This window comes from Prunus mume, linkage group LG5 (assembly GCF_029339155.1).
Source record: "Prunus mume cultivar Tortuosa linkage group LG5, ASM2933915v1, whole genome shotgun sequence".
Taxonomy (NCBI): Eukaryota; Viridiplantae; Streptophyta; class Magnoliopsida; order Rosales; family Rosaceae; genus Prunus; species Prunus mume.
Genome location: NC_142702.1, coordinates 28529575 through 28554897, shown reverse-complemented (window position 1 = coordinate 28554897; position 25323 = coordinate 28529575). Strand labels below are relative to the sequence as shown.

General features: G+C 37.2%; 5 protein-coding genes and 1 pseudogene across 7 annotated transcripts; 1 reads left to right on the top strand and 5 right to left on the bottom strand.

The window, feature by feature from the left end:
• Positions 1–198: 198 nt before the first annotated feature.
• Positions 199–3614, bottom strand: LOC103333248 (protein IQ-DOMAIN 23-like). The gene is given in 6 exon segments (XM_089053372.1): positions 199–732; positions 734–1162; positions 1164–1184; positions 1433–1509; positions 1764–1965; positions 3240–3614. Coding segments are annotated over 6 exon segments (1410 nt in total). The 3' UTR covers positions 199–426.
• Positions 3501–8433, bottom strand: LOC103333247 (protein FAR1-RELATED SEQUENCE 5-like). 3 transcript variants are annotated; one of them, XM_089053371.1, is made up of 7 exons: positions 8183–8432; positions 7940–8099; positions 5082–7491; positions 4756–4908; positions 4629–4684; positions 4415–4515; positions 3501–3640 (listed from the first exon to the last, which is right to left on the bottom strand). In XM_089053371.1, exons 3-7 carry the CDS (start codon positions 7485–7487, stop codon positions 3618–3620), a joined length of 2739 nt encoding a protein of 912 aa, XP_088909497.1. In that variant the 5' UTR covers positions 7488–7491; positions 7940–8099; positions 8183–8432; the 3' UTR covers positions 3501–3617. The 3 variants fall into 3 exon arrangements, with proteins under 3 accessions (XP_088909497.1, XP_008234282.2, XP_088909496.1); XM_008236060.3 differs by having other exon boundaries at positions 4625–4684; positions 8183–8431; XM_089053370.1 differs by lacking the exon at positions 3501–3640 and having other exon boundaries at positions 4257–4515; positions 8183–8433.
• A 2863-nt stretch (positions 8434–11296) lies between these two features.
• LOC148917511 (uncharacterized) lies at positions 11297–12183 on the top strand (annotated as a pseudogene).
• Positions 12184–13997: 1814 nt separating this feature from the next.
• LOC103333418 (protein MEN-8-like) lies at positions 13998–14940 on the bottom strand. Its single transcript, XM_008236248.3, has 2 exons — positions 14547–14940; positions 13998–14437 (listed from the first exon to the last, which is right to left on the bottom strand). The coding sequence occupies exons 1-2, from the start codon at positions 14845–14847 to the stop codon at positions 14427–14429; spliced, it is 312 nt and encodes a 103-aa protein (XP_008234470.2). The 5' UTR covers positions 14848–14940; the 3' UTR covers positions 13998–14426.
• Positions 14941–15241: 301 nt separating this feature from the next.
• LOC103333419 (putative methyltransferase PMT16) lies at positions 15242–18547 on the bottom strand. Its single transcript, XM_089053534.1, is given in 7 exon segments — positions 15242–15408; positions 15411–15598; positions 15700–15777; positions 15871–16263; positions 16372–16669; positions 16750–16960; positions 17599–18547. Coding segments are annotated over 7 exon segments (1923 nt in total). The 5' UTR covers positions 18304–18547; the 3' UTR covers positions 15242–15358.
• A 1495-nt stretch (positions 18548–20042) lies between these two features.
• LOC148917510 (F-box protein SKIP23-like) lies at positions 20043–21161 on the bottom strand (the record flags this gene model as incomplete). The annotated part of the gene is made up of 1 exon (XM_089052463.1): positions 20043–21161. A coding segment is annotated over one exon (1119 nt), but the record flags the coding sequence as incomplete, so codon positions are not given.
• Positions 21162–25323: the final 4162 nt, after the last annotated feature.

Here is a 25323-nt window from a genome sequence, read left to right as displayed (position 1 = left end):
TTGATTTTGGCGGTAAATGTGTGCATCAAGAGTGCCTTCTCCTGGTTTTGTCCAAATCCACAAAAGCCACCGCCAATTAAGTGAAAAGATCTTATCCCGTGAATGAGCTTTGGAAAAAGAATGTTGTTGAAAATGACTTGGTGGGATGTGATTGCAATTGCAAACTCTAGCGACTCATAAAAAATGTACAAAGAATACTAGAACCAAAGTTTGATACGTAAACAAAGCACAATCGAAATTACATTTTTACTGAGTTCGAATCCATGAAGGGACACTCGCACTTTTGAAACTATGTTCAACTTTTGACACCCACGGTGCCAAACTTTGATTTCCAACAGCTTTGTACATCAAGGATTCAGGGTCAAGTAATTAAAACTCAAAACATCGCCTGCCATACACAGAAATAAATACATAGAACATGGAACATCACCGTGGACTGGCACTCCCAAGTCTGTTCAAGCGGCTAGAGCTGAAAACTGATTTATTCCGACAGTCGGAATCTTGAGCAAAACTAGTATCTGAACAAGTTCCTGCATCCCAAAACTCCTGAACAGACTTTTTGGTCAAACCATATTTCTCAAACTCAAGCCTTTGCCTTGGGGCACTCTGTGACCTGACCTTAGCTCTGGATGATTCCGTGTTAGCCATGTAGTTGGGGTAACCTGCATACCCATTAATGAAACCCCACGAGCATTCACTCCTTGCTGGCGTGAAGTGATGTCCTCTTCTACCTGCTACTTCCAGGTCTAGAGGAGGCAGAAAATGCTTGTGGGCTGTTCTCATTATTCCTAAATGCTGCTTCATCTGTTGCTATAGCATATTTCAGAGAGCTCAGTGATAAGACGTCCATAGAAGCTTGGTTTGGAATCAGGTTTGGATCTTTCATCGAATGTTTGGATGGAGAGTCAAATGTCATGAATGTTGGGTTGTAACGATCCGAAGTCAGAACATGATGTGCCGTTTGAAAGGTTTGGGGTCTACGTTGGGAGCCCAAGTTAGGCTTCCAAGTATCTACTTCAAGTATCTTGTCACCCCTTATGTCATCTGCTTGCTCATATCTCAGTGAAGCATCTCGGCGGTTGTTCCGTGCACTTTCTTCCATCCACCGGTCTAACCAACCTGACGCCAGCCGTCTTCTGTCTAGATTTACGACATCCCTTACATTCTGAATTTGAACCGCATCTCTGAGTTTGATGGAACAGAGGAATTTGATTAATATCAATTGGTTTTTATGAATAAAATAAAGATCAGTATTCCAGAATACAGGTTCAACAATGTCCCGGGATCAAATTTTGACAGTAACATTCTCTAGCTTCCATTAAAAAATTTTGTGACCCGGTTTCAAACTTGCTACAGAATATCATCCACAAGTAAAGCATCATATGCAGTAGGAGGGGTTAATCAAATTCTACACAGCCATTGAAGTAAATACCTTCAGTATTGAGGGTCCATCAAATTTGCTGCTACAAGCACGGGGTTGGTATCCAATTTTGTTAGGACTTTCTGGGAAGCTGCAAGTAGACATCATAGAAAATGAATACCAATTATGTAAAAGTAAGCAAAGTTGGACTCAACAAAATAAAATAGTGAAACAAATTTGTCCCGATAAAATTTAGCTAACCAGGTAAAAAGTTGAGAATTATTAATACTAAGAGTATGGTATGGCATACAAATCCAACCTGGCACAAAGAGTGTTTTTACCCCTCGTATTTGACTAGAAAATGGAAAATAGTAAGCCTGATTTAAAAGGAAAGGTCTGCTTACAGGGTGGTGAGATAGGGAGGATTTTCTGCCAGAATGTAGTGAGTCTGACATGAGTGTTCGACTTGCACGTGCTCGGGCTTGTACTCGGACCAGTGTCTGCATACGCCTGAGCATGTCTGCCGATTGTTTTCTCACCATGTGGCCTCTCACCAAAGCTTGAAGCTTCACCAGTGCTTTAAGTGCCCTTAAGGCCCTCCTTGCCTGTCATAGTTCGCCAAAGTTCAGAGAATCAGGTCATCGACATCTCAGAATACTAACCAATATAATTCAGTACAAATCAAATGGATGAAACAAGTGTGCATAACAATTACAGTTTTCTTAACTATGACAATATTTCCTGTGAAATGCAACCAGAGCCCAGGAATTTAAAATTAGAGGGAACAGACTGGCACAAAACTTTTAGAAAAGGGAGAGGCTTGTGGATGAAATCATGATCTCACTCACACATGCATCCCTACTGAATAAACAAATAAAAGAAAGAACAAGGATATAAAAACTCGTTTCCGGCATAAAATAATTTCAAAAATTAATTGAACAGCATCCCAATTGCCATTTCATCCAGTTATTTAATTAATCAAAGACTGTCAAAGGCAATCACAGCTCAAACAGAACAACTACTCATTATAGACAACCAACCACAAAACAAGCTGCACTAATTTGAATTTGAACTTGGAAGTGAAAAAGGGAAAGCAAAGAAAGAAAGTAGGAGAGCAGGAGCAGTTCTCTGCAAGTAGAACCCAATCATATCACCAGGAGAGGCAAGAGGCCCCAACAGCCAAGCTGGAAACCAGTGGGTTGTGCTTGCTTGTAGTCAGAGACACAGAGGTCAAATTTCTACCAAATGAGTTGCACCCACGTCATCACACAAATTCGAGTCTATCGGTACGAAAATACGAAAATAACCTCTATGTAAGCCATATACGAAGGAAGAAGCCCCCAGAAGTCGTCAAGTACGGATTACACGTACGAAACCACTGTTTGTCAAAGTACGGTAAACATGCTGTTGATAACACAGAGAATCACCTCTCCCAGACGCTGACACTGACTCAGCGAGTTGACACATCAACTGGTACCAGTGTCGGTCTTCTAATTTTTATTTTTAATTCCTTGTTTTATTTTGTGAAAAACTATGTTTATGAACAGTACTTTTTATGAAGCTTCAAATCCAGCCTTTCTTTTAAGCCCATGTTTGTTTCCCGAGAAACTTTTTCGATAGAGAAAGAGAAGAAGAGGAAGGTAGAATTTGAAATCCCAAATTAATTTAAATTTCCCCTTCCTTGTAATTTGCGAGCAAACAGAATTTTATAGGGAAAGAAATTCAAAATTTTAAAATAAAAAGTGAAACCAAACATAATCATGCGTTAAAGTTCGAAACTTTTTTGTACTTCCGAACCAATTAACAAAGCATCACGAAACGTAATTTCAGCTGAAATCCAGGGGCAGAAACGGTAAAAAATTCAAAACAAACCGCTAACCAGGTATCTCCGGAAAGCAGACTGTATCTTTACGGCTGCCAGATGGCGGCTGACGCTAGCCGACGCCGCCACGGGTAAGCTAACGTGCTCGGAAGTGCCGGGTCCAGCTCCATTAGTGAGGCGAACGACCTCAGCCGCCGCATGAGCCGCCGCGAGAGCGGCCTCAGCTACAGCAGCCGTAGCAGCGGCTACAGCTATGGCGTGCTTGTTGGCGTCCAATCCTACCCATTCTTGAGCAGCTGATGATGTGGAGGCGGTGGTGAGCTTTTGTTTGTTAGAGGCAGAAGTAGTCCTATTTTCCTTGTTGTGGTTGGCCGTCGGCGAAGTGGTGCTTTTGGATCTTTTAGGGCCGAAGAGTCGCCGGAAAAAGCCCATGTCTCATTGCTGGGGAATGGGCCGTTCTAAGTAGAAGAAACAGACAGAAAGCAAAGTTGGGGACTTTGTGAGAGAGAGAGAGAGAGAGAGAGATAGAGAAGGCACTAGGCAGGCAGTGCCAGCGAGTGTGTGTTTGTTGTGGTGACAAGTGAGTGAGTGACAGAGATGAAAGTAAGATTTATTATGTAGTGAGTGAGTTAAAGTTTGGGGAATTTTTAATTTTAAAGAGACAAAGATGACAAAGATGAGCTTTGTCGCACAGTTGTGTGGTTGACGAGTAGGACCCGCGCATTGAAATGCTTTCCCATATTCCTTGTTCGGGGGAGTGGTCACAGCCATAATTGTAATTGCAGAATTTACTGTGGTTAACAATTGACAATGTTCGGTTTATCCTGGATCAACAGATCAAGTGCAGCAAACCTACTGTGGTTGTGGTTCTCCTCCATTTGTTACAAAATGGAGCAAGGTTGTCTTGACTTTTGAGGTCCCTGAGCATATGGATGCTTTTCAAGCTTCTCCTTCAAGGACCAAAGGTTGCCTCCATTGAAGCCCTGCCAAGTTCATAATACAACTTGGGTTTTCCGTATATCAAGTTCAGGTTATAAACTTCATTTTGTGTTGTAAAAATGGGAGTTGACCAGGTGGTGCAATATCAAATGCATTTTTATATGACATCAAGAGTGCCTCTTCACACTCCAGTATTGCATTTCAAATGAAAAAACAATAGGCTTTTGAGACTGTACAGTATACATTTAACATACATTCTTTGAGAGAGAGAGAGAGTTTCAATGGTCGTTCACCTTTACTTGAGCACAAGAAATGGACTGTCAGAAGTTCTCTATCCACGATCCAAAAGCAAGAATGAAGATGAATGTGCATGTTGGACATCGAGATCCATTGCCTACAGGAAACCATGAAGCAAAATAATTACCATCCATATACTTGTTATGATTTAAACAACAAACTTACGAATCAATTTATTCGAGTCTTTGACTTTTACTTCTAATTACCTGCCTCAATTCAGGGGTGCTTGATACGGGCTCTTGGTATGTGCCATTGATCAGAGGTTCCTGCATGTCAATGAGTATACAACTCACATACAACAACAGCTCAGAATAAGATGAACAATTGAGGGTTGTACCTGCAGTAGTTGAGAATGGCCAGGTGAATCGTGTTGGTTAGAAAAGAAGTTCAGTGGTTGATACATGTTAGGATTGGTTTGCTCTTCCATCACCAGATTATCTTGTTGGTACATACACTGAACCACCTGATTCGCTTCAAAATTGTATAAACCCTGTGTTATGAACATGGAACGATCAAAACCGGCCACAAAGAAAAGAACTGAAAGAATCAAAACTTTACATATTTAATATCAGAGCAAAGCAAAGCAAACACAACAGTTGCATGTCATGGCATCTATACCATGCCATAATTGCAAATTGCAACAACATGCAAGCCGAGACTCACCTGCATAATGGGATTTGCTGTTGTCCCTTCAGGTGAAACATACAATGACGGACTTGAAATGCAGGAATCAGTGTTTTGTAGGGATGCATCTACATTCTGAATTCTTTTTGTACTAGAGAATTCACCATTCACATTTGTTAATTGACCTTTGTCAAAAATAGCCGTCTCTTTTTCCTTTGCTTCTTTTACTACATTGTCATCCTGATCTTCAATTGCATTTCCATCTGGAAAAATCACTGCATGTTCACTATCAGAAGCATTTGCGGTGCTACTTGAGGTGAAAGCTTGAGCATCCTGAGGTTTTAATGTCAAGATTTTCTCCACACCTTCCATCACTTCATCAAGTTGTCCAACAGCAAATTGAAATGCTTCCTCGGATTCAGAAGCCTTGGCTGATAACATAATAATTCGGCCGCACATATTTTTGTAACGGCTTGCCACAACAAGCTTAGGGTTATCCCTGATGGAGGGCACATCATTCTCTCTTGCACTCCCTAACCTTGCATCTTTTGTCCATCTCTTCAAGATATATTTGGAGGGGACAACCTTTATATTCATGTGATCAAGTACTTTAAGAGCATGGCTACATAGAAACCCAACAGAGTCAAATTTCTTACAGCTGCAAATAACTGCATCATCAGAAGAGTTGAATGTAACAGTGTGTTCTCTACTTTTACCAAATATGTTGGTTTTGTACTCAAACAACGGCCCATTCTCACTGCATTGGTTAACAACAATATTCAAACACTTCTCATATCCTCGCTGGAACACTTCAAATGCCCTTGGAGTGTAAACATCACTTGCATGCTTTAGTAAAATCACATTCCCCATTAGTCTTGGCATGCAGCGGTTCATTTCATCATTGGCTTCTATTTCTTTGTAACGTTGCTCATCTACCACCCTTTCAAAATACTTAACAAAATCAAGCACATCTACGTCAGAGTATAGGTAATTTCTCAAATCATGAAACAAACTTTCAACCAGATGTGAGCCTTTTCTGTCAACAAAAAAAGTATTCCTGCCGTATACCACAGCCCATTTCTCTCGTTCCCTAAACATCCATCTTAACCAGTCATTCTGCTGAAGACCATAATTATCCAGCATATTCCCCCAATCATACACAAAACCATCCTCATCTTTTTGGTCATATATACAGCTCTTGAAATCATTGGCAAAAGATTCGGTATCTTTTACTATGTGGTTAAGGTGCTTGAGAGCATTCTGGCACATTTGCCATGTGCATATCCGATGGTCTGTTTCAGGTAAAACTGAATTGATTGCCTCAACAATTGCTGCATCTTGATCGGTAAGAATGGCCTTTGGTTTCTTCCCAGACATCGACTCCAAAAAAGTTTGAAATAGCCACTTATAAGATTGAACAGTGTCATCATACAACAGTGCAGCAGAAAAGATAACTACCTGTTTATGATTATTTACTCCTACAAACTGTACAAATGGCAGGCAATTCTTGTCTGCTCTGCAAACCGTGTCTAGACAAACCACATCCCCAAAATGGTCATAATCTGATACCATATTATCATCAGCCCAAAGTATGTTACTCACTTTATCATCAGTATCAACCTGTATTGCGTAAAAGAACGATGGGTTTTCAAAGTGCTGCCTTTGAAAGTAATGCAGCAAACGTCCCACCGCTCCTTCCTTCATATCTCGAGTCCTTTCAGATTGAAGATAATTTTCAAAATCTAAGGCAAAACTATCAACAGATTCCCTTACCCTATACCCTCTATTCATCAAGTCCAGTGCCGATTTTGACAATGATCCTAACTCTTTTACCGAGTCAGCATCAGCAGCTTCAGGAACAGTACATTCTCTTTGTAGTGGTAATGCTTGAGCAATACTTAGATTTACATTGTCATGATTGTGTTGTTCTGGTAATGCTTGAGCAATACTTGAATTTACATTGCCATGATTGTGTTGTTCTTCAAATTGTGTAACCCGATATTTACCATCAGGTTGACGGGTGATGATCATATGCGCCAAGCAACCAGTTCTTGTTTCCTTTCGATGTTTCTTTACATTAACATCTCTTTTGTCTTTCCGCCGATACCCCTCTTTAGAACAAGTGAACTTCCTAGATACCACCTGACCATGTACCTTACTCTTATTTACCCAGTCTTTCCTAACATTAAAACCCACCAACCTGGCATATTTATTGTAAGACTTGTAGGCATGTTCATCAGACTCGAACTCTGTACCAACTTCTAATACTGAATCTTTACTGTCTGCGCCTATGGAGGGAGGATTAGACTGAGTGCCGTTGACATAGACAACTTTTGGGCTGCGGGAGTCCTGCTCTACATTCAAGTCCAACCTATTTGTTGCTTGGAGTCCGACATCCATGCTATCCTCATGAAGACTACCAAAATCATCATCCTCCCTTTCCATGGGCCTGCATTGTTACATGGATTAAACATTGAACATTGCAAAAACAAAAAAAATAAAAGTAAAAAGAAGAAAAATATTAATTTACTCTATGTCCAACAGAAACTGGCAAATATAGTTGATTAACCTCTTTGTTTCCTGACAACTAAATATGGATTGGATTGGTCCATTTTCACAATGATATATTGCTTCTGGTATGGCTTTAGCCTTACTGCATAATTTTGTTTGTAAGACAAGCAAATCAAGCAGATACAAAAATGTAAACTTTGACCATGAAAAATTGAGCTGCCTCCATAAGTATCAAATTGGTTCAAATTATTTCTCCATTGGATAATTATACTTCAGAAAGTATTCATACTTTGTTCTCCGGATAATGCATGAAGAAAGTCGTTAAATTTCTTTAAAACAGGGGACTTCATGAGAGTAAAACTACATTGGATAAATTGAAATATTACCTTGTACAATAGTGCTTTCTGGTGAACTTCAACTGACCACACCCAATTGCCTTCAGTTCACAGAAATAGCATTTACATATCGAAGGAGCAACAAGCTCAGATTTTGACAGTGACCCATCCAAATGTCCAATGCCCAATCCACGCTGCCCCGATATCACATCTGTAAGAGACTAAGGGTTTAGAAATTCAAAGTCCAAAATGCTCTTAGAGATGTAGCTGAAGGTCAGTACCAAATTTACTTACCCGAAGTCCACTTTCAGCCTGAAGCTTGAAGCAGTAGCCCTAATTCTCCGATTCCAATTTCGAATTTTAAGACGAACTATGCAATTCGGTGAGATTTGAGCTCAGCTTGTAGTCATGAAGCTGCTTCTTTCTGTTCCTGAGGAACAAAGAAGGAGCGCTTTTTTTTTTTCGTACAAGAACAGAGAGAGAATTATTGAGTCTTTGATAAATAAATAAATCAATAGTCGAGTCGAATGCCCATCTATTGTGAACTTGCAAGTTTTTTTATTTAAGAACATGCCTTAATGAAGCTAACAAAAACAAAAAGACCATGCTTTAGTGGGGCAGGCCCATTGTGAAGTTCATATGCCCTGCCCCATTAATAGTTTATCTTTACATGTTGTGTTGTGCGTTAGTGCGCTTAAAAATCCATAAGATAATTAATTTAAAAATTCAGAGAATGTAAATTTTTTTTAGTACAAGCAATTGAGTTTACACAAATATTCATAAGGTATATAAGAGTTTCGAACTTCTACCCACATGAATAGAGGTGAAAAAGTTCAACTAATCCAAATCTCATAAGAGCATCTTCAAGGGAGATGTCAAATATCAAATATTAAATTTAAATTTGATGGTTGTGGTGATGTGGTAATTTGACATCTTACACAGCTTTACACTCACCCGATATATCAAATTAAATTATTATTTTATTATATTTTAGTGTTGATTTATTTTTAATTTAAAAAAAAAGAAAATAAAAATTAATAAAATATTCATTTGACATCTTGCTTTTGGGATGTCAAAAATAACATCTCAACCTTCATCCTTCATTCCACATCAGCTTTGACACATTGGTTGGAGTAATGTGAAATGTTATTTCTAGCCGTTAAATGTCTATGTGGCACTTTTGATATATCGGTTGAAGATGCTATGAGAGCATCTAAGGGAGATGTCAAATATCAAACATCAAATTTAAATTTGATGGATGATGTGGCAATTTGACATTTACACAGTTTTTTACTCCACCCTATGTCAAATAAATAATTATTGTAACAGCCAAATCATTTAAGATAAATAAGAAAAAAAAATAAAAAAGGAAAATAATAAATGAAAGTTACAATCAGTTGTCTTTAAAAAATAAAAAATATTCATTTGTCATATTGCTTTTGGGATGTCAAAAATAACAATGAACTCTAGCCTTCATTCCACATCACTTTGATTGGTTGGAGTGATGTGAGATGTTATTTCTAACCGTTAAATGTATATATAACACTTTTGACATATCAGTTCGAGATACTCTAAGCAAACTCCTCAAGCTTAACATTTATCATTTGTTTATCTTATTTCAATACACATCACTTTTTAGTAAAAATGTGAAGTCGTAGAGTGAAAAATTAGTCACCAAATATGAAAAGTGAAAAACAAAAATAAAAAATGTGAAGAATTTTTTTTTTCTGGTGGAGATCTTGGTACATAATCTATAGTCAAGTCAATTCAAGAATGCAGGATACGCATAGTGCGCATATTAGTACAAACAAACCGCGCCACTCGTATTAATATAAGAGGCCGAAATTTAAAGAGCCAATTTGAATTCTTCCAAAACGAAAATTAGTCCGTTGTCTCTCTCTCTCTCTCTCGCTCTCAAATTTTTAAACCGGAAATGCGAACTCGCTACCTCAACATCGACTACTTCACCGTCACTCCAATCCAAGCCCTAGAAACCCTAACCTTCCTTCACCTCGCTCACTCTAACCTCTCCATCTCCTCTAATTCCTCAAAGTTTCGCTCCAAATCGAACAGTTACCGATCGAAACCGCTCTCTCCAAGTTCTTCTCTCGATGCTGCAGACTTCGAGATCTTCGATTCGTCTCCGGCTTCTAGAAGTTTCGGTTCCGGAAGCCATGAGCTGTAGCTTTCGGAGGTTTGATGATTGTTCATAATGTTGTTAATTTTGAAATTGCCTGCAGCCTGTGGATGAAGCTTTCAATTATAGGATTGTCACGCTTATAGGTTCTTCTAATGAAAAACAGAGTATACGAGAATGATCATTCAAGTGCTAATAAATTGATTGATTTTAGTTTCTGACAGTATTATTTAAGAACTCAGAAAATTTATAAATCTTTTTTGGTTTTTTGTTTCTGAATTTCTCATTGCTCATGCTACAAAATGTTGTTATGAGTACAAATTTTCCGCTACGTAGTATGTCTTACTTGTACTCAAGGCTTCAGTTTGTTTAGTTGATAGGAGATTATGAATTCTGAAACTGAACTTATATGTTAGGCAGTTCTGGTAATTACATTTCGATTTCGAAGTAATTCAAAAGTACCTTTAAAAATTTTGCCAACTATGTTTTCCCAACATTTCGTGCAAGTGAATCTAGTGAGACAAATTCAGATTTGGATAAAGCCCTAGCCCTTCCATTATGTGTTAAAACAGCTGCTTCAGCTGGAACATCAAATACATTGCGAAAAGAATCATGAATGTTAAGTACATAGCAGACCAAAACAAAAGCTGCACTGCACCCCCCACAATGTAGCTCCCCTATAGTTGGCTTTGGCTACCAACTGGTTTCTTATCTGTGCTGAGAGGTTTCTATACGTTTTTGGTTTTTTGTTTTTCCCTTGAATGTTAATTTGGTAATGGGATGGAGTGTAAAAAAGGCAAGTGAGATTCGTGAGAAGCCCCTGCTTAATTATAATTAATCATTGGGAAGTGGAATTCATTTGTTTTGTTGGAATAGAAATCATTCAGAATTAATCATGCGTTATTTTGCTTACATGCTTATCCTTAATTAGACTGTTTTTGAATTGTATGCTTTCCTATCTTTTGACTAATGAACGACGAAAATAAACAAGGGATGGGATCTACATTTTTTGATGGAGTGTGGGTTGTTATATATTTGTTGTTTGCTGGTAGTCCTCTTATGTTGAATACCTTTTTGGCGTGTTTATTTGCGCTCTGGTTTAATGAATTCCAGTTATTGACCCAAAAAAAGTATGCATTCAATAGCTTTTATTTGATTTGTTCAGTGCATAAAAACTCCTTATTAATTTTGTATCTGTAATTTATATATGTATTTTACGTAACTATAGCCTCTCTAATTGATTTTTTATTTTTTATTTATTTTAAATCTGCTCAGATTGGGCAAATTTGCCTGAGGATCTTTTGGATTCAATTTTGAGATTAGTGTTACAATCAGACTATATTCAGTTTAGTCGTGTTTGTATGTCATGGTATTGTGTAGCAAAAGATATTAAAAGGCATCCTTCTCCAAAGATTTTGATTTATATGCCCAAAAAAGATACATAGAATTTGTACAACGTCATGTTTGATAATGTTCTTAATTTGGAATTTAAATTGCCGAAGATGCGATTTTGTGGTTATGTAAAAGGATGGTTAATAGGTATGAATTTCAATTTGGTAGTGACCCTAATAAATCTGTCCTCTATGGTCAATGGGAGAAAAAAGAGAAACGAATCCTTCATCAATCTTCCTCCACTAGACTAAGTTAATCTTTGCGATGAAGGAACACTTGCCGAATTTGTCGTCAAGGCTACAATATCAGCCGATCCAATATTGGATGCCAACAATTGTGTTGTTGTTGTCATTTATGAGGGATCATGTAAATTAGCTTTCATTAGACTCAATAAAGACACAACATGCTGTTAAAGGAGGGGGTCAACTTTTTTCTGTTGATATTATTACTCAATCCAAGCAACTGGTTGCAGAGGGCATGCGACATGATTTGGAGAAGGTATATCTTGTGGTTTTAAATGATAAAGAATTATGGATAGTTCGAAGGTTTTTGGCTCTTGGAGATGTGGCTCGTGTGACGAAAAAAGTTAGAATATACGAATTGGATTTTGATAAGCATGAGTGGGTTGAGAAAGAAACCTTGGGTGATGTCGCTCTTTTTTTAGGCGATAACTTTTCAATTTCTGTTTTGGCTTTGAATTTTTTAGGATGTCGGCCTGAATTGCATTTACTTCAACCATGATCATGATCGTTATTATGGTTATGTCACAGGTTGTTTGCATCATGATTTTGGCGTGTATAATGTTAAAAGTCAAAGCTTTTTACAGCCTTGCGCCCCAAATATTACGGCTCTTATGAAGATTTACTCTCCAAATATTACGGCTCTTATGAAGACGACCAAGAAACCTCCATATTGGGTTGTGCCAACCTTTCAATTGTAAACAATTAAAAAAGAAGTTATATTTGTTATTATTCTTTACCTAGCCCATCACTTATTTAAATCCCCTTTTGTATTCTATAAGTCTTTCAATTGTAAACAATAAAAAGAAGTTATATTTCTTATTAGGGATATTTGTTGAAATGTCACTTGAATTTATACTTTAGTTTAAATTTGTCACCTGAAAAAATAATTTAAGTGAAATGTCACTTGAATTTTTCAAAATCCATGATTTGTCACCTGAGTTTAACATCATCTGATTTTCCATCTATTTTCAAGGGTATTTTAGTCTTTTCATTTTCAAGGATATTTCAAAAATGGAAAAAATTATTATTAAAAAAATAAAGCTTAAATGTAAAAATGGCTGGGGATTAAATGTGAAAAGATATATAAATTTTTATAATTTTCAAGGGTCTTTTCATAATTTGTCCATTTTTAAAATACTCTTGAAAATAAAAATACTAAAATACCCTTGAAAATAGTTGGAAAATTGGATGATGTTAAAGTGAGGTGACAAATCATGGATTTTGAAAAATTAATGTGACGTTTCACTTAATTTTTTTTTTTCAAGTGACAAATTGAAACTAATGTATAAGTTCATGTGACATTTCAATGAATATCCCTCCTTATTATTCTTTATTGTTTTGTAGTTCACTCACTGGCTTTTATTGGGTAGTTTTACAATTATCGGGGTATAACCAAGCTCCCCCTTTTTTTTTCTTCTTTTACACAAAAGATTGTCAACCATGCTAATAAATATCGAGGTCTCCATTCTTATGACCCAATTTGAACGTTTTCCTAGATCACTGTTTTCCTAAAGAAGAAACGTTGAATAAATTATTTGGAGTTTCACTAAAACACAAAATGGACGAAATTATAAAAAAACCCAACACCCAAAACACTTTATAAACACACCCAAAACCCATCATTACACACACTCAAAACCCATTTTAAACACATCCAAAAAGTTACTTTGGGGTTGATTTTGGGTGTGTTTCTAGTTTAAATAGTGCTTGAGTTTTTTTATAAATAATGTCTAGGTTGAGTTTATTTATAAATTTGTATAAATTATTTTTTTATTTGGAGATAACATAGTTAGTTTAAAGGTTTTTTTGGAAAATAGAAATTGGTGTAATTTTAGAAAGACATGGAGAGTGTTAAGTATAGTTATCAGAAAGTTTATGGAGTTTAGTTTATTTACCAAAAACTTGTGACTTGTATATTGGTTACTTGGTTATTTGCATCACATTGTAGATTAAGCTAGTAGATTTAAAAAAAATAAATTATTTTTCCAATCCGAATATTGAATTTATTTACTTTGGCTAAGGACATTATTAATATTTTTTTAAGGGGCTAAGAACATTATGTTATGAACTAGATGTTACATTATTATTTTTTTTGGGGTAGTGAAATCACTATAGGCGGTGCACTTGTCTAGACCCATTTTGCGTCAATTCTCTCTTTTAATTTCAGTGTTTTATAACAATTTAGATGTAATTTCTTAATAAATGTCTAAGCAATCGATGCCCCTCGGTTTTTTGCACCTATACTCATATATTAGAGGAATAGGCATATATGCTCGTGTGTTGTTGATAACTTGATAGATCGATGCTATTTTATTATCTGAAAATCAGAAACCTCTAGTTTTCCACAAGCAGAAAACATTTGGGAGTTTCACTAAAACACCCAAAATTGGGATTGAAATTATAAAAAAACTTAAGCACTATTTAAATATATAAACACACCTAAAACCCATCATTACACACACTCAAAACTCATTTATAAACATACCCAAAAAGTTGACTTTGAGGTTGATTTTGAGTGTGTTTCTATGTTTAAATAGTGCTTGGGTTTTTTTATAAATACATGTCTAGGATTGAGTTTATTTATAAATTTGTAAAAACATTTTCCCATTTTATTCAATCACATCAACCTTTCTCTCTGATCCCCACAACATTGTTTCGTTACGGATCAGAGCACACATTTGAGGAAGGAAAAACAAACACAAAACACAACATAAGCCAAATGGTAAAACTTCAACATTATTCTCGCGGCAGCATTTGTAGTTGCACATCAGTTGGTATCTGTAAGTGAAAAAACGAAACAAAAACCAAAAAACCAATGACTTAGTTCTTGTAATGTATGAAATTGAATTAAACATTACTTCATGGAGCAAGAAACTGATAGACTAACCACAAGTGATGGGGGAGAGGTTGCACTGAGCGGGAAGGCGAGCGGCGACCCTGAGAGTGTTGCAGAGGCAGTCAGGATGGACGGCTTGGAGAGCACCACAGCAGTCAGAGCTTGGGTTGGTGTTGGTTGAGCCAGGCACCACAAATGGTGCACACACATTGAGGCTGCTCAGCTCAGTTGAGCAGCTGCTGCTGCTCTGTGCCTCAGCCCTCTGGGTCTCTGCTGTGGCAATCAACAGCACAAGCACAAGTGCAGCTTGGAAGCAGCTCAAAGAGTTGATAGCAGACTTGAAGGCTCCCATGGCTACTGCTACTCTTCCCTTTCTGTAAATTAATAGCTAATACTAATTATATGTTTTCTGTTTTCTGATTTGAGTGTGGATAATATATTGTAGGATATGGAAAGTCCATTTATAGTGAGGAATTTGGTGACAAGAGGTGGCTCCATGTATGAACCACCCAATTACTATTAGGTTAGACGAGACAATTTTCATGGGGATCAAAATCATGTAGATTTCATGCCCCATTTTTTTTCTTACCTTTTTTTTTGAACTTCATGGCTAACTTTTTTTGGTGCAAAAACCATTATAAATTGAAAAGTTCTGGGATATAAAATCCCACTGCTAAATGAAAAGCACGACCCAACTATGTTTTCCCAATATTTCGTGCAAGTGAATCTAGTGAGACAAATTCAGATTTGGATAAAGCCCTTCCATTATGTGTTAAAACAGCTGCTTCAGCTGGAACATCAAATACATGGCGAAAAGAATCATGAATGTTAAGTACAAAGCAGACCAAAACAAATAGCTATTGCTAGGAAGATGCCTCTTCATCTTCAGGTGCAGCAGGAGCTGTCCAGTACTTTTCACGGCAAATAGCAGTTTTTCCCTCTCATGAGGACCGTCTTCATGGTCCACAATTTGACTATCCCACTCCATTTCATCAATGATGCTCTTGATCTTCACCAACATATCGACATCGTCTCGAATGATCACGCTACCCTCCGGCCTAAGAATTCTGTCCATCTCCAGCAAAATGTCATCCATTTCGCATCTGCAACACAATTTGGACAAACATTTTGATACATGTTAATATTATCAGTCACATCAAATGCGCTAGCTAGTCATAACAGTCTGTATTAGACTATGGTTTACCTATCCTCGTAGAGGGTAAACACTGAATCTGCATGAATGAGGTCATAAGTTCTTGGATATGTAGACATTGCCTCACACCTGGGAAATTAAAAAGAAAGTCAATTTATGTGAACCACAAAGGCTCATGTATCAGTCACACCAAATATATGCCAAGAGTGTTACTGAATTTACCAATTCTGATATGTTCCAATCAATCCCCGTTCGTAGATGACTCCAAGTGTGTTGGCCTTGACGTCGACAGGAACCACATTCATGACCCACACAGGCAGATCAACCAGGGCAGCAGCAAATCCACCCAAGTATGCATTCATATCCAAAAGGTTTCTGTACCTTCCAGGGTTCCCAAGCTGATTGTTCACCGATTTGTAATACGAAACTCTCTTCTTCCATAGCTCTGAATCTTGTTTGAAAACTTCTGCCGTCACTCCTTTCACGGTTCCCTTATTAATTCTTGGTGGGATTGCATTAAGTCTCTGTGGCCATTTTGCCAATTTCCCACCTGCAATTTGTTCATTGTCTGAAACTTCTGGCAATGGGGTCAAACAAGTATCCAACTTTGTGTACCTGGAAACAGTTTAAGGAAAATAAATGTAATTAAGCAAATCAATAGCAGCTCAATTATAAAGCAAGCATGCATGATGATAGAAATATATATGAAGTCAGAGCACAAACCAGGCCTTATCAGGATCATTAGCAGGGCAGAAGTTGCGGCTCTTTCCGAGCTTGCGATTGTTTTGGCAAGTTAAATGGTTGGTGGGTTTTTGCCAAATTGCAATGTCATCCTTCTCCACCAACTTTTTCCAGCAAAGGCTTTTGGCTACATCCTCTATGGAAGTCTGCTCGGCATTCAAATCCTCTTTAGTTCTTTCCCAGCCCTTCCAGTACTTTTGCCAGCGGATTGGTGGGCCTGACAGAATCCAGTACCCGCCAGGGCGCAGAACTCTATCAACCTCAGTCAAGTAAACCCCATCTGCACCATCAAACCAAAATTGCATGAGAAATTAACAGTTATTGGGTGTCCAGATTAAGTTTGGAAGTCATAGTGGATACCATGTTGGCCCCAAGGAATGAGGCAGCGAGAGCAATGGGCCATATCAAAGGCCCTAGAAGGGTAAGGTAGTCTTTTCGACGCAATGACTCCGATGAGTGCTGGTACACCTCGCTCCAGAGCAAACTGGACTTGTGATACGTGTGTGTCTCTTGGTGCGAATGACATGGTGAGGATGTTTCGGGACAACAGGTAAGCTCCCCAACTGGCAACCTGCACGACATGAAAATAAGGAAAAATATCACATGGCCGCCACGTGTCAAAGTCAACTATGATGACTTTGCTCAAAGAGGGGCAAGCACGATTCCATCATATCCAATCAGATCAAAGTTTTTAGACTGATCTCATCTCACGCCATGCCCCCTTAAAAATTGCAATTGTCATAAATCTCAGATTTTGTGAAATTTCTTGCCAAAACAAAAAGATATTTTATTTCAAATAATGTGGCGCCATCCTACTTCCAACTTTACCCTTCACAGTTGACCACACTACACTAACCATATAAAATACGTCGACTTGATAGTTTGACTAAATAGGGGGTAGAATTGTCATTTAGGATATATTTTTCTTCTCAATTTAGTGAAAAGAAAAAGACATAAAAGTAGTTTAGTTGTATTGTATCCATCAATCACCAACTAATCTCCATCTAAAACAATATTAAATCAAGATTGTCCAAAATGTTTAAAATACCCGAATAATAATAAATCAGACCAAAATAAGTAATCACTGAATGCACGATGGGGTCAACCAAGAGTATTAATCACTAATTATTTTTTTTAGGAAAGACAGAATCTAAATTAATTAATAAAATAAACAAATATCGAAGATGCAGCCAATTGTGTTGTGCTTACCCCACAGCCTGTATCAATGGCGGTCCGAATAGAACCGTCTTTGAGGTTGATCAATTTCCCGATATCGTCAATGTACGCGTCCGCACCATTAGGAAACATGGTGCCGCCGCCAGGGAATCTGAGCCGGTTCCGGTCGCCTTCGTAAATGATCCAATTCTGAACCGCCTTCTCCACCGTCAGCTCCTTGTGTGGCACATTGGCGTACCACGCCAGATCCCGGCTCATCGGCCACGAGAACACCGTCTTGTAGCCGTGCGGCGCCGGCACGCGGCATTTGAGCAGCTCGTTCTTCTCGGGACAATGCCTCTCTCTGTATATGAGCCTGTCACGATCGAATTTCAAAGACCTCTTCGCATCCTCGCACGGCGTGTACTCGCTGAACTTGAAGTCGCAGGGAGGGTAAGCTTTGGGTTTGACGGCTTGCGATGACGTGGCGGCGGTGAGGTTGGGGGTGTGGTGGGAGGAGAAATCTAGTGTTGGAGATTGTGTGGTTGATGCGGTGGTGATTTGATTGGAGGATTTGCATGGGAGTTTGAAGGCGGGCGTGGAGGTGCCGCCGTGTTGCCAGAGGCCGAAGAAGTAGGAGCAGATGCAGAGGAAGAGGAGGACGGGTAAGGTGTAGACGTTGGGTTTTTTCCAGGGAAAGAGAGAGGGCTTGGAGGGCTTGGAGGTTGGGTGGTATGGACGGTCGTAGTTGGAAGCCATGGATTATGCTCGTTAAGTGTTTGATGATTTGTTGTTTGGAATTTAAAAGGGTTGAGAGAAGTGGGAGGGAGGAAGGGTTAGAGAAATAGGGTTGCAATGCAAGTTGGTGATGTCATGTGGGCGATGAGGTTTTTTGTATGGAAATTAATGGATCAGCCAGTGAAGGTTAATTTGATTGTTTGTTTTTCTATATAAAAGAAAGAAAAGGGATCTGCTGTCTGTTTCGGGGGGCAGGTTCTTCCTCTTGCTTGAGGACAACGCTTCAATTACCATGTCCGTAATCTAGGTGGATCCTAAATGGCATTCAGTGTAAAAAGGGCACTAAGAGTACCCAATAATTATAATTCATTAACATTTTTAATTCCTACCTTGTCCATCGGGCATTGGGCTAGAAATATGCATGGAATTCCAAGTCCAAAGGGAGGCCCAACGAAAGCTACAACATAATAGAATTTCGCCATATTCATATGTGCGGGGTGGGTCAATTTCTTATACCACCGAGTGAAAAGTTAAGTGAAAAAACACCAAAATCTCATAGTGCAGTTACAAGGTCAGAAAATATACAAATTACTTAAGAACCACCGAGTGAAAAATTAAGAAAAAAGAGAACAAGCTTTCACAACGAAAATTAAAAAGTTGGCATAATCCAAATTAGAGGTCGATTCGTTAACTTCATCATGGTCAAAAAGCATCTTTATGAAATGCTTTGAGTTTTGATGTTGTACACATGGATCCCCAAGTATTGAAATTTGTATACTCTGTTTTTCATTTGAACCCATAATTAAAAACTCAAATAGAGACTTGATGAATTTTTTACGTCTTTTGAGTAGTGTATGTAGTATGAAATTAAAATAATGTTTGGAAAGGTAGCCCTTATATAGGCAATTGAAAATTATGAATACGATTTTCAAAGATGAAATTATGGATAGAAATTGAGGTGGCTTTTGGTATCCTAATCAACTATAGATAATAATAATTGATTTTCTTTTTTTCTTTTTTCCTGTGCTAAAAATGCAAGCTAGGAGGAAACCAAGATAATGTCAATCTAGAGAATTGGTCCTCCACCAGCAAAGCAAAGGCTCCTTAAAATGAAAAATCTTTGTTTACAGAAAGATAGCGTTTGACTAACACTGAGAATCAGTTGTTTGTTGTTGAGTCACACAGAGGTGACAGTGTTGTAGGATGTGGTTGGGGTGGTGTCTAGTGGTTTAAGTAAACTAGTACAAGTCTAGTCGTTGGGATGTTTTAACAAATCTAGTACAAGTCCACGAGTATTACTGAGCGTCTTGTTTGTTATTAATTGAGCAGAAGAATAAGTTTTCATAGTTTGCATGGCTGATTTGAGATACCTCTACTCTCGAATTGAATTTAAGCAAACAAGCACAAATTATAAATATATGAACTAAAACTAAATTATGTTGAGACATATCACAAAATATAATCAAGTTGATATCAAACAAAAGATTCTCTCATTTCAGAAAGGGAATTCCAAGTCCAAAGGGAGGCCCAATGCAAAGCCACAACATTACATCATATCATATGTGCGGCTGTGCCAGAGTCGGTCAAACTCAAACCCAATCAATTTCTCATACCACCCAGTGTCAAATGAAGAAAAAAAATTCACCAAATATCTAATAGTGCAGTTACAAGTTTAGAAAATAAACAAATTACTTAAAGAACCATTGAGTGAAAATTTAAGGAAAAAAGAGAGAGAGGAGAACAAGCTCTCACAACCGAAATTAAAAAGTTGGCGCAATCCAAATTGGGGGTTGATTCGTCAACTTCATCATGATCATAGCATCTTCCGTGAAAGGTTGTGAAATGCTCCGAGTTTTGATGTTGTATACACCGATATCATTAGGTCCCCAAGGCTTGAAATCCATTCTTATACGATAATGATCATGCGTGAAGTATATGCAATTCGGTTGACATCCATAATTGTTTGAAGCCACCACATGTATTGAGGAATTATCACCCACAAAAATAGTAACATCACCCAAATTATTTGTCTCAATCCAGTCACACTTCACGAAACTGAATTCGAAAACTTTGAATAACATTGTCTCGCGTTTAGAGTCATCGTCCCATGTAGTATACCTCTCAACCATTAGAAAGTCTTTCTCATTTAAAGCCATGAGATATTTCTTCTCAGACGTTTGTTCCGTATTGTAAACCTTCGACTCCACATTGCATTTGAATTGATCAACAGCGTCAAAAGATAAGAGATTTCCCCACCTATCAACAGCATAAAATTTATCTCTAATTGGAACAACTTCTTCAATTAAGCTCCACCTTTGATCAACATAAGTCCATGCCGTGTCTTTGCCAGGTCTAATAAAAGCCAACCGGCAATACTCCTCATATATGACCACAACAATGTAATCATTTGCATTTAATATTGGGTCTGCTGAAATTGTAGCTTTGAAAACGAAATAGTTGGTTTTTGAAAACCAATATCGACTCACAGGTTGAGGGTTTAGTGGAGGAAGGCAAATGATCGAATTTTCCTTCTTTATCCTCCCTTTAACCCTAAAGAATGGATTTACTAGGGTTACTACAAGATCCTTATCCACAAATATTAACCACTCTTTTGAAGAACCACAAAATCGCTTATTCGGGATTTTTAGTTGCAAATTTAGGACCTTGTCTTCCTCGACGTTGTACAAACTCCATGTACCTCTTTTTCTGGTCTGAAGCAAAAGCATTGGGGCTGTCATCTTAGCACGTCGACTTTTATTATGCTTTGCTACAGAATGCCATGATGCACAAACAATGTTGAATCGCAAATAGTCTGATAGTAACGTTAATCTCTCTAAAATTGAATCTAAAAGATTATGGGGTAAATTTGCCCAATCTGAAAAGACAAAAGAGAAAACAAGTTCAATTAGAGCATAGTATTATGATAAACTTATTCTTGACCACATGTTTATGAAATAAACAATTCAAAAAATCCATGTATAAATAATAATAAGAAATTAATTTTTTCAGTCGTGTTATTCACAACATAGAGGGTACCTATTTTGCAGCATATTTGACCGAAAGGCAAAAAAAGGACCTTTTCCGTGTTTGTATATAATTTGTGTATACCAAAAACTTGGCCTAGATTCAGTTGTATAATAAAGAATTTTTTTACTTTCTTTTGCTTTTTCTAATACACGTTTTTATTTCCAGTAATTTTCTTCAAGATGCATAGGAGTTACGGATTTGATGGCAATATTAATATATACAAGTTATGTAAAATTAAAGATAATTTGAGCAAATAATAGCATGAGATGTCATGAATCTAAATGAATTATGCAAAATCGAGATCAAGTTTGAACAGTTGATCTCAAAGACATGTACACCACTTGACTTATGCAAAGTAACAAAAGCTGCCAAAGATTTGACATGACCACAATAGTTTGTTTGCCTTCTATGAAAACATACCTGAAGCCATACTTTCAACCCCAAAACAAGATGCTATTGTTGTTTTGGTGACAAAGCCGCCCAGAAGAAGAAGACTCAAGGTTGCTGGTAAAATTGACTAATAAAAAAACAACCTCACCCGTCAGTTTTATACACAATTCCTTCTTTCTTACAATAACCCAATTTTCAAACCCTACTACGAATGGGTAAGTTTTATTTGTTTCGTTTTTTTTTTTGGCAGTACGAATGGGTAAGTTCGTGTTTCTTAGCCCTTTCTCCTTTGCATTGGTCTGACATTGAAGGCCCAAAAGAAAACGCATAAATGAGTAACCCAATCAAATTCTGAGTCGAAATTGAAATTGATCTTCCTCTCAATTGTGATAAGTTTTTATGTTCGATTGATCATAATGTAATTAACATTTTTTCACGACAAAGAGGCATTCCAATATATAAGTCCATGGAGACTGGAATATCATGACATTGGATTTGTAGACATTTGGTTAGCTATGATCTTTTCCAGATCACTGTCCAATACACACAACACAAATTGAAACTAGGGATAGAAACTAGGAAACTGGAGTAAAATTATTAATTACCAATTTAGTTGAGTAAAAATTGAATATCAAATCATGACACAAGTTTGGTAGGTTTTGATGAAGGCATATTGAAGTGCATTTATACTTATGCATTTAATTGTCCTAATTTCTGATTTTTCACAATAATTTTTTTTTTGGATGCTTTTTTCTGGAAAATTGCTGCACCTAATTTCCTGGAATAGTATGTAGTTTTTATTGAGTGGACCATGTGGCTTTTTTTTCTTTTCCATTTTTCGTTTGAAAAGAGGCTGTGAGTTGCACATCCATTTAATGCTTAGTTATGACTCTCAGCAGGTCTCTCTCTATATCACATTAGATGTTTCATATCTCTTGCCTATAAACATATGCATAGTGAGACTAATTGAGGGAGAGAGAGAGAGAGAGAGAGGCAAAGGCTGAGAAAGAGGTGAAGAACATATATATATTTTGTTTCTTAGGAACTCTCTTTTCATTTCATTTTGACCAAAAAAACACTGAAACATCTCTTTGTTTTGCTTGTTCACAGATATGGAGTCCTCTAAGCAGATATGTTACATTTGTAAGAACACTTTCCATTTAATGAATGGGCTGTTGGAGCATGGGAAAACTGTTCATCGTGAAATAATGAATGGGCTTTTGCACTCAAATTTCCTCTCATATATTTCACGATGAATGGCTTTCCCATGCTCCAGCAGGCCATTCATAAAATAGAACCTGCTCTTACAAAGGTAACATATCTGCTTAGAGGACTCCATCTGAAAAACAGAGATGTTTCAGTGTTTTTTGGGTCAAAATGAAATGAAAAGAGAGGGTGCAAAAGCTGCAAAAAATCTTCTTCAACAAAATGACAAGAATCAGCACAAATGTTAGCCGGCTGGCATGAGATGGGTATGTATTCGTCGTCTAAGTTTGTCTTAGGTTTGATAGTTTAGTGTGGTGGATATAAGATAATGGCAGAGAGGGTGTGGTTGGGTGGTTGGGGTGGTGTTCTAGTGGTTGAAGTAAAGTAGTATAAATGGTTGGGATGTGTTAACATTGATTGTATTGTTTGTTCATGGGAGCTTAAATACTGCTCTCCAAGTAAATGGTTCAGCATGACCGAATTTATCAGAACTGAAACATAATATTTATGGTTATCTGTTTGTGTTTGTGTTTGTGTCTGTGTGCGTGCATGTATCGAATTGAAACTGGACAATTTGTTTCTAGTTTACTTCTTTTGATCTATAATATATCCATTACTTAAAACGCTTGAATTAAAAATTCAAGCATACCACCCATGTTCGATTTTTGAACTCACACTGTCACACACACTAGAAAATTACAAACCAAAAGAATCAACAACCAGAAAGGCAAAGAAAAAGAATAATCTGATCGAGCTTCCGAGGCATGGAGTCCCTCGCAGAGCGAAAGGTGAAGGGATGGTGCTCTTGTTGCTCTACAATTAATATCAGCCTTCTTCTTCGTCTGTCTTAATTAAACATTAAACTGCTCTGCTCCAAAGCCGAAAATACGATAGCACCATTGACTGCTCTGCTCTGTATTAAAGGGATGATGCTTTAAATTGTTTACTTTTTTTTCTTTAATAAGGAAGTTATTGAAAAAGACCTATTCTAGAGCAACAAGAAGCAAACAAGAACAAGAGTTTGAAGCTAAAGAGCACCAGTGAATCAGTGATGAGTGAAGTGACCACGAATGTTCAAGGTTAGGTTAGGACCATATTAATTCTACATCTTCCATCCTCATCATTTCTCACATAGTTTCAGTGAAATTTGATACCATTATTTCCACAGTAAAAATCTTAGCTTACACTTGTTCACGTATTTACATATTCAGTTCATCCATATTCCTTATGCATGAGAGAAATAATATCGTACAGATTTGGGTCAAAACTGGACACTTCATCAAATCCCAAACCACTTCCATGATTTCCACACTCTGAAATCCTCCATTTTGCACTTATTGATGCATTGCACTTTTATGAAACTTGAATCACTGCCAGATTTTTGTATGCATAATCTAGTCATTTGTATACGGATTATATTTCCACAATGGTTTTGTATATGTCTTTAATCAAATTATATCGATTTTACTTGTATAGTTGCGGAAAATATAAAAACACCAAATATCTAAAAGTGCAGTTACAAGTTCAGAAAATAAGCAAATTACTTAAGAACCACTGACTGAAAAATTAAGGGAAAAAAAAAGAGAGACGACAACAAGCTTTCACAACGGAAATTGAAAATTTTGGCACAATCCAAATTGGGGGTCAATTAGTCAACTTCATTAGGGTCATAGCATCTTCTGAAAAATCGTTTTTCCTGCAATTTTAATTGCAAATCAAGGAAATTGTCATCCATCATGTTGTATAAATTCCATGTACCTTTTTTGGCAGTGTGAATCAAAAGCATGAGAAAAGGATATCTTTGATTAACTTTTGCTACACAATACCATGAAATACAAATAACACTAAACTGATATAGTTTGATGGTAACACTAATCTCTTTAAAATTGAGTACAAAAGGTCATTAGGCATATTTGCCCAATCTGAGAAGATGAAAAAGAAATTCAATTAGAGAGATCATATTTATGTAAAATACATATTATATAATGGACAAATTGTAACACCACGTAATGCTTTGTACGATACATAATGAATCGGGATATCATGTCATGCATCTAAGTGAAGTATGCAAAATAAAGATCAAGTTTGAACAGAGATGTACGTAATTTGATGTGCATAATTAAGATATCATAATACCAAAAACTGAGATGAACAGAATAGTTTGTTTTAAAGAAAACATACTAAAGCCATACTTTCAAAAACGTGACGATAAGATTTTGTTATCTTGGTGAGAAAGACGGGAAGATGAAGATTGCATGTTGCAGAAGATTTTGTTATTTTGGTGATTATTTTTCTGGCTCAAAGCGTATGAGAAGGAAACAAATTACTTAATTTCGTTATCCTCGTGGAGTCGTGGTATTGGTAACTCCTTAATGGAGAAGGATTATAGATCAACATTCAAAACTAGTTTTGTCTAGG

Excerpts from the sequence above, each read along its gene's own strand:
- LOC103333247 (XM_089053370.1), bottom strand. The coding sequence starts at position 7,487 with ATGGAAAGGGAGGATGATGATTTTGGTAGTCTTCATGAGGATAGCATG. Across the intron at positions 4,685-4,755 it reads GCCATTCTCAACTACTGCAG|GAACCTCTGATCAATGGCAC; the intron begins GTACAACCCTCA and ends ATTGACATGCAG. Across the intron at positions 4,516-4,628 it reads TCAAGCACCCCTGAATTGAG|GCAATGGATCTCGATGTCCA; the intron begins GCAGGTAATTAG and ends GGTTTCCTGTAG.
- LOC103333418 (XM_008236248.3), bottom strand. The coding sequence starts at position 14,847 with ATGGGAGCCTTCAAGTCTGCTATCAACTCTTTGAGCTGCTTCCAAGCT.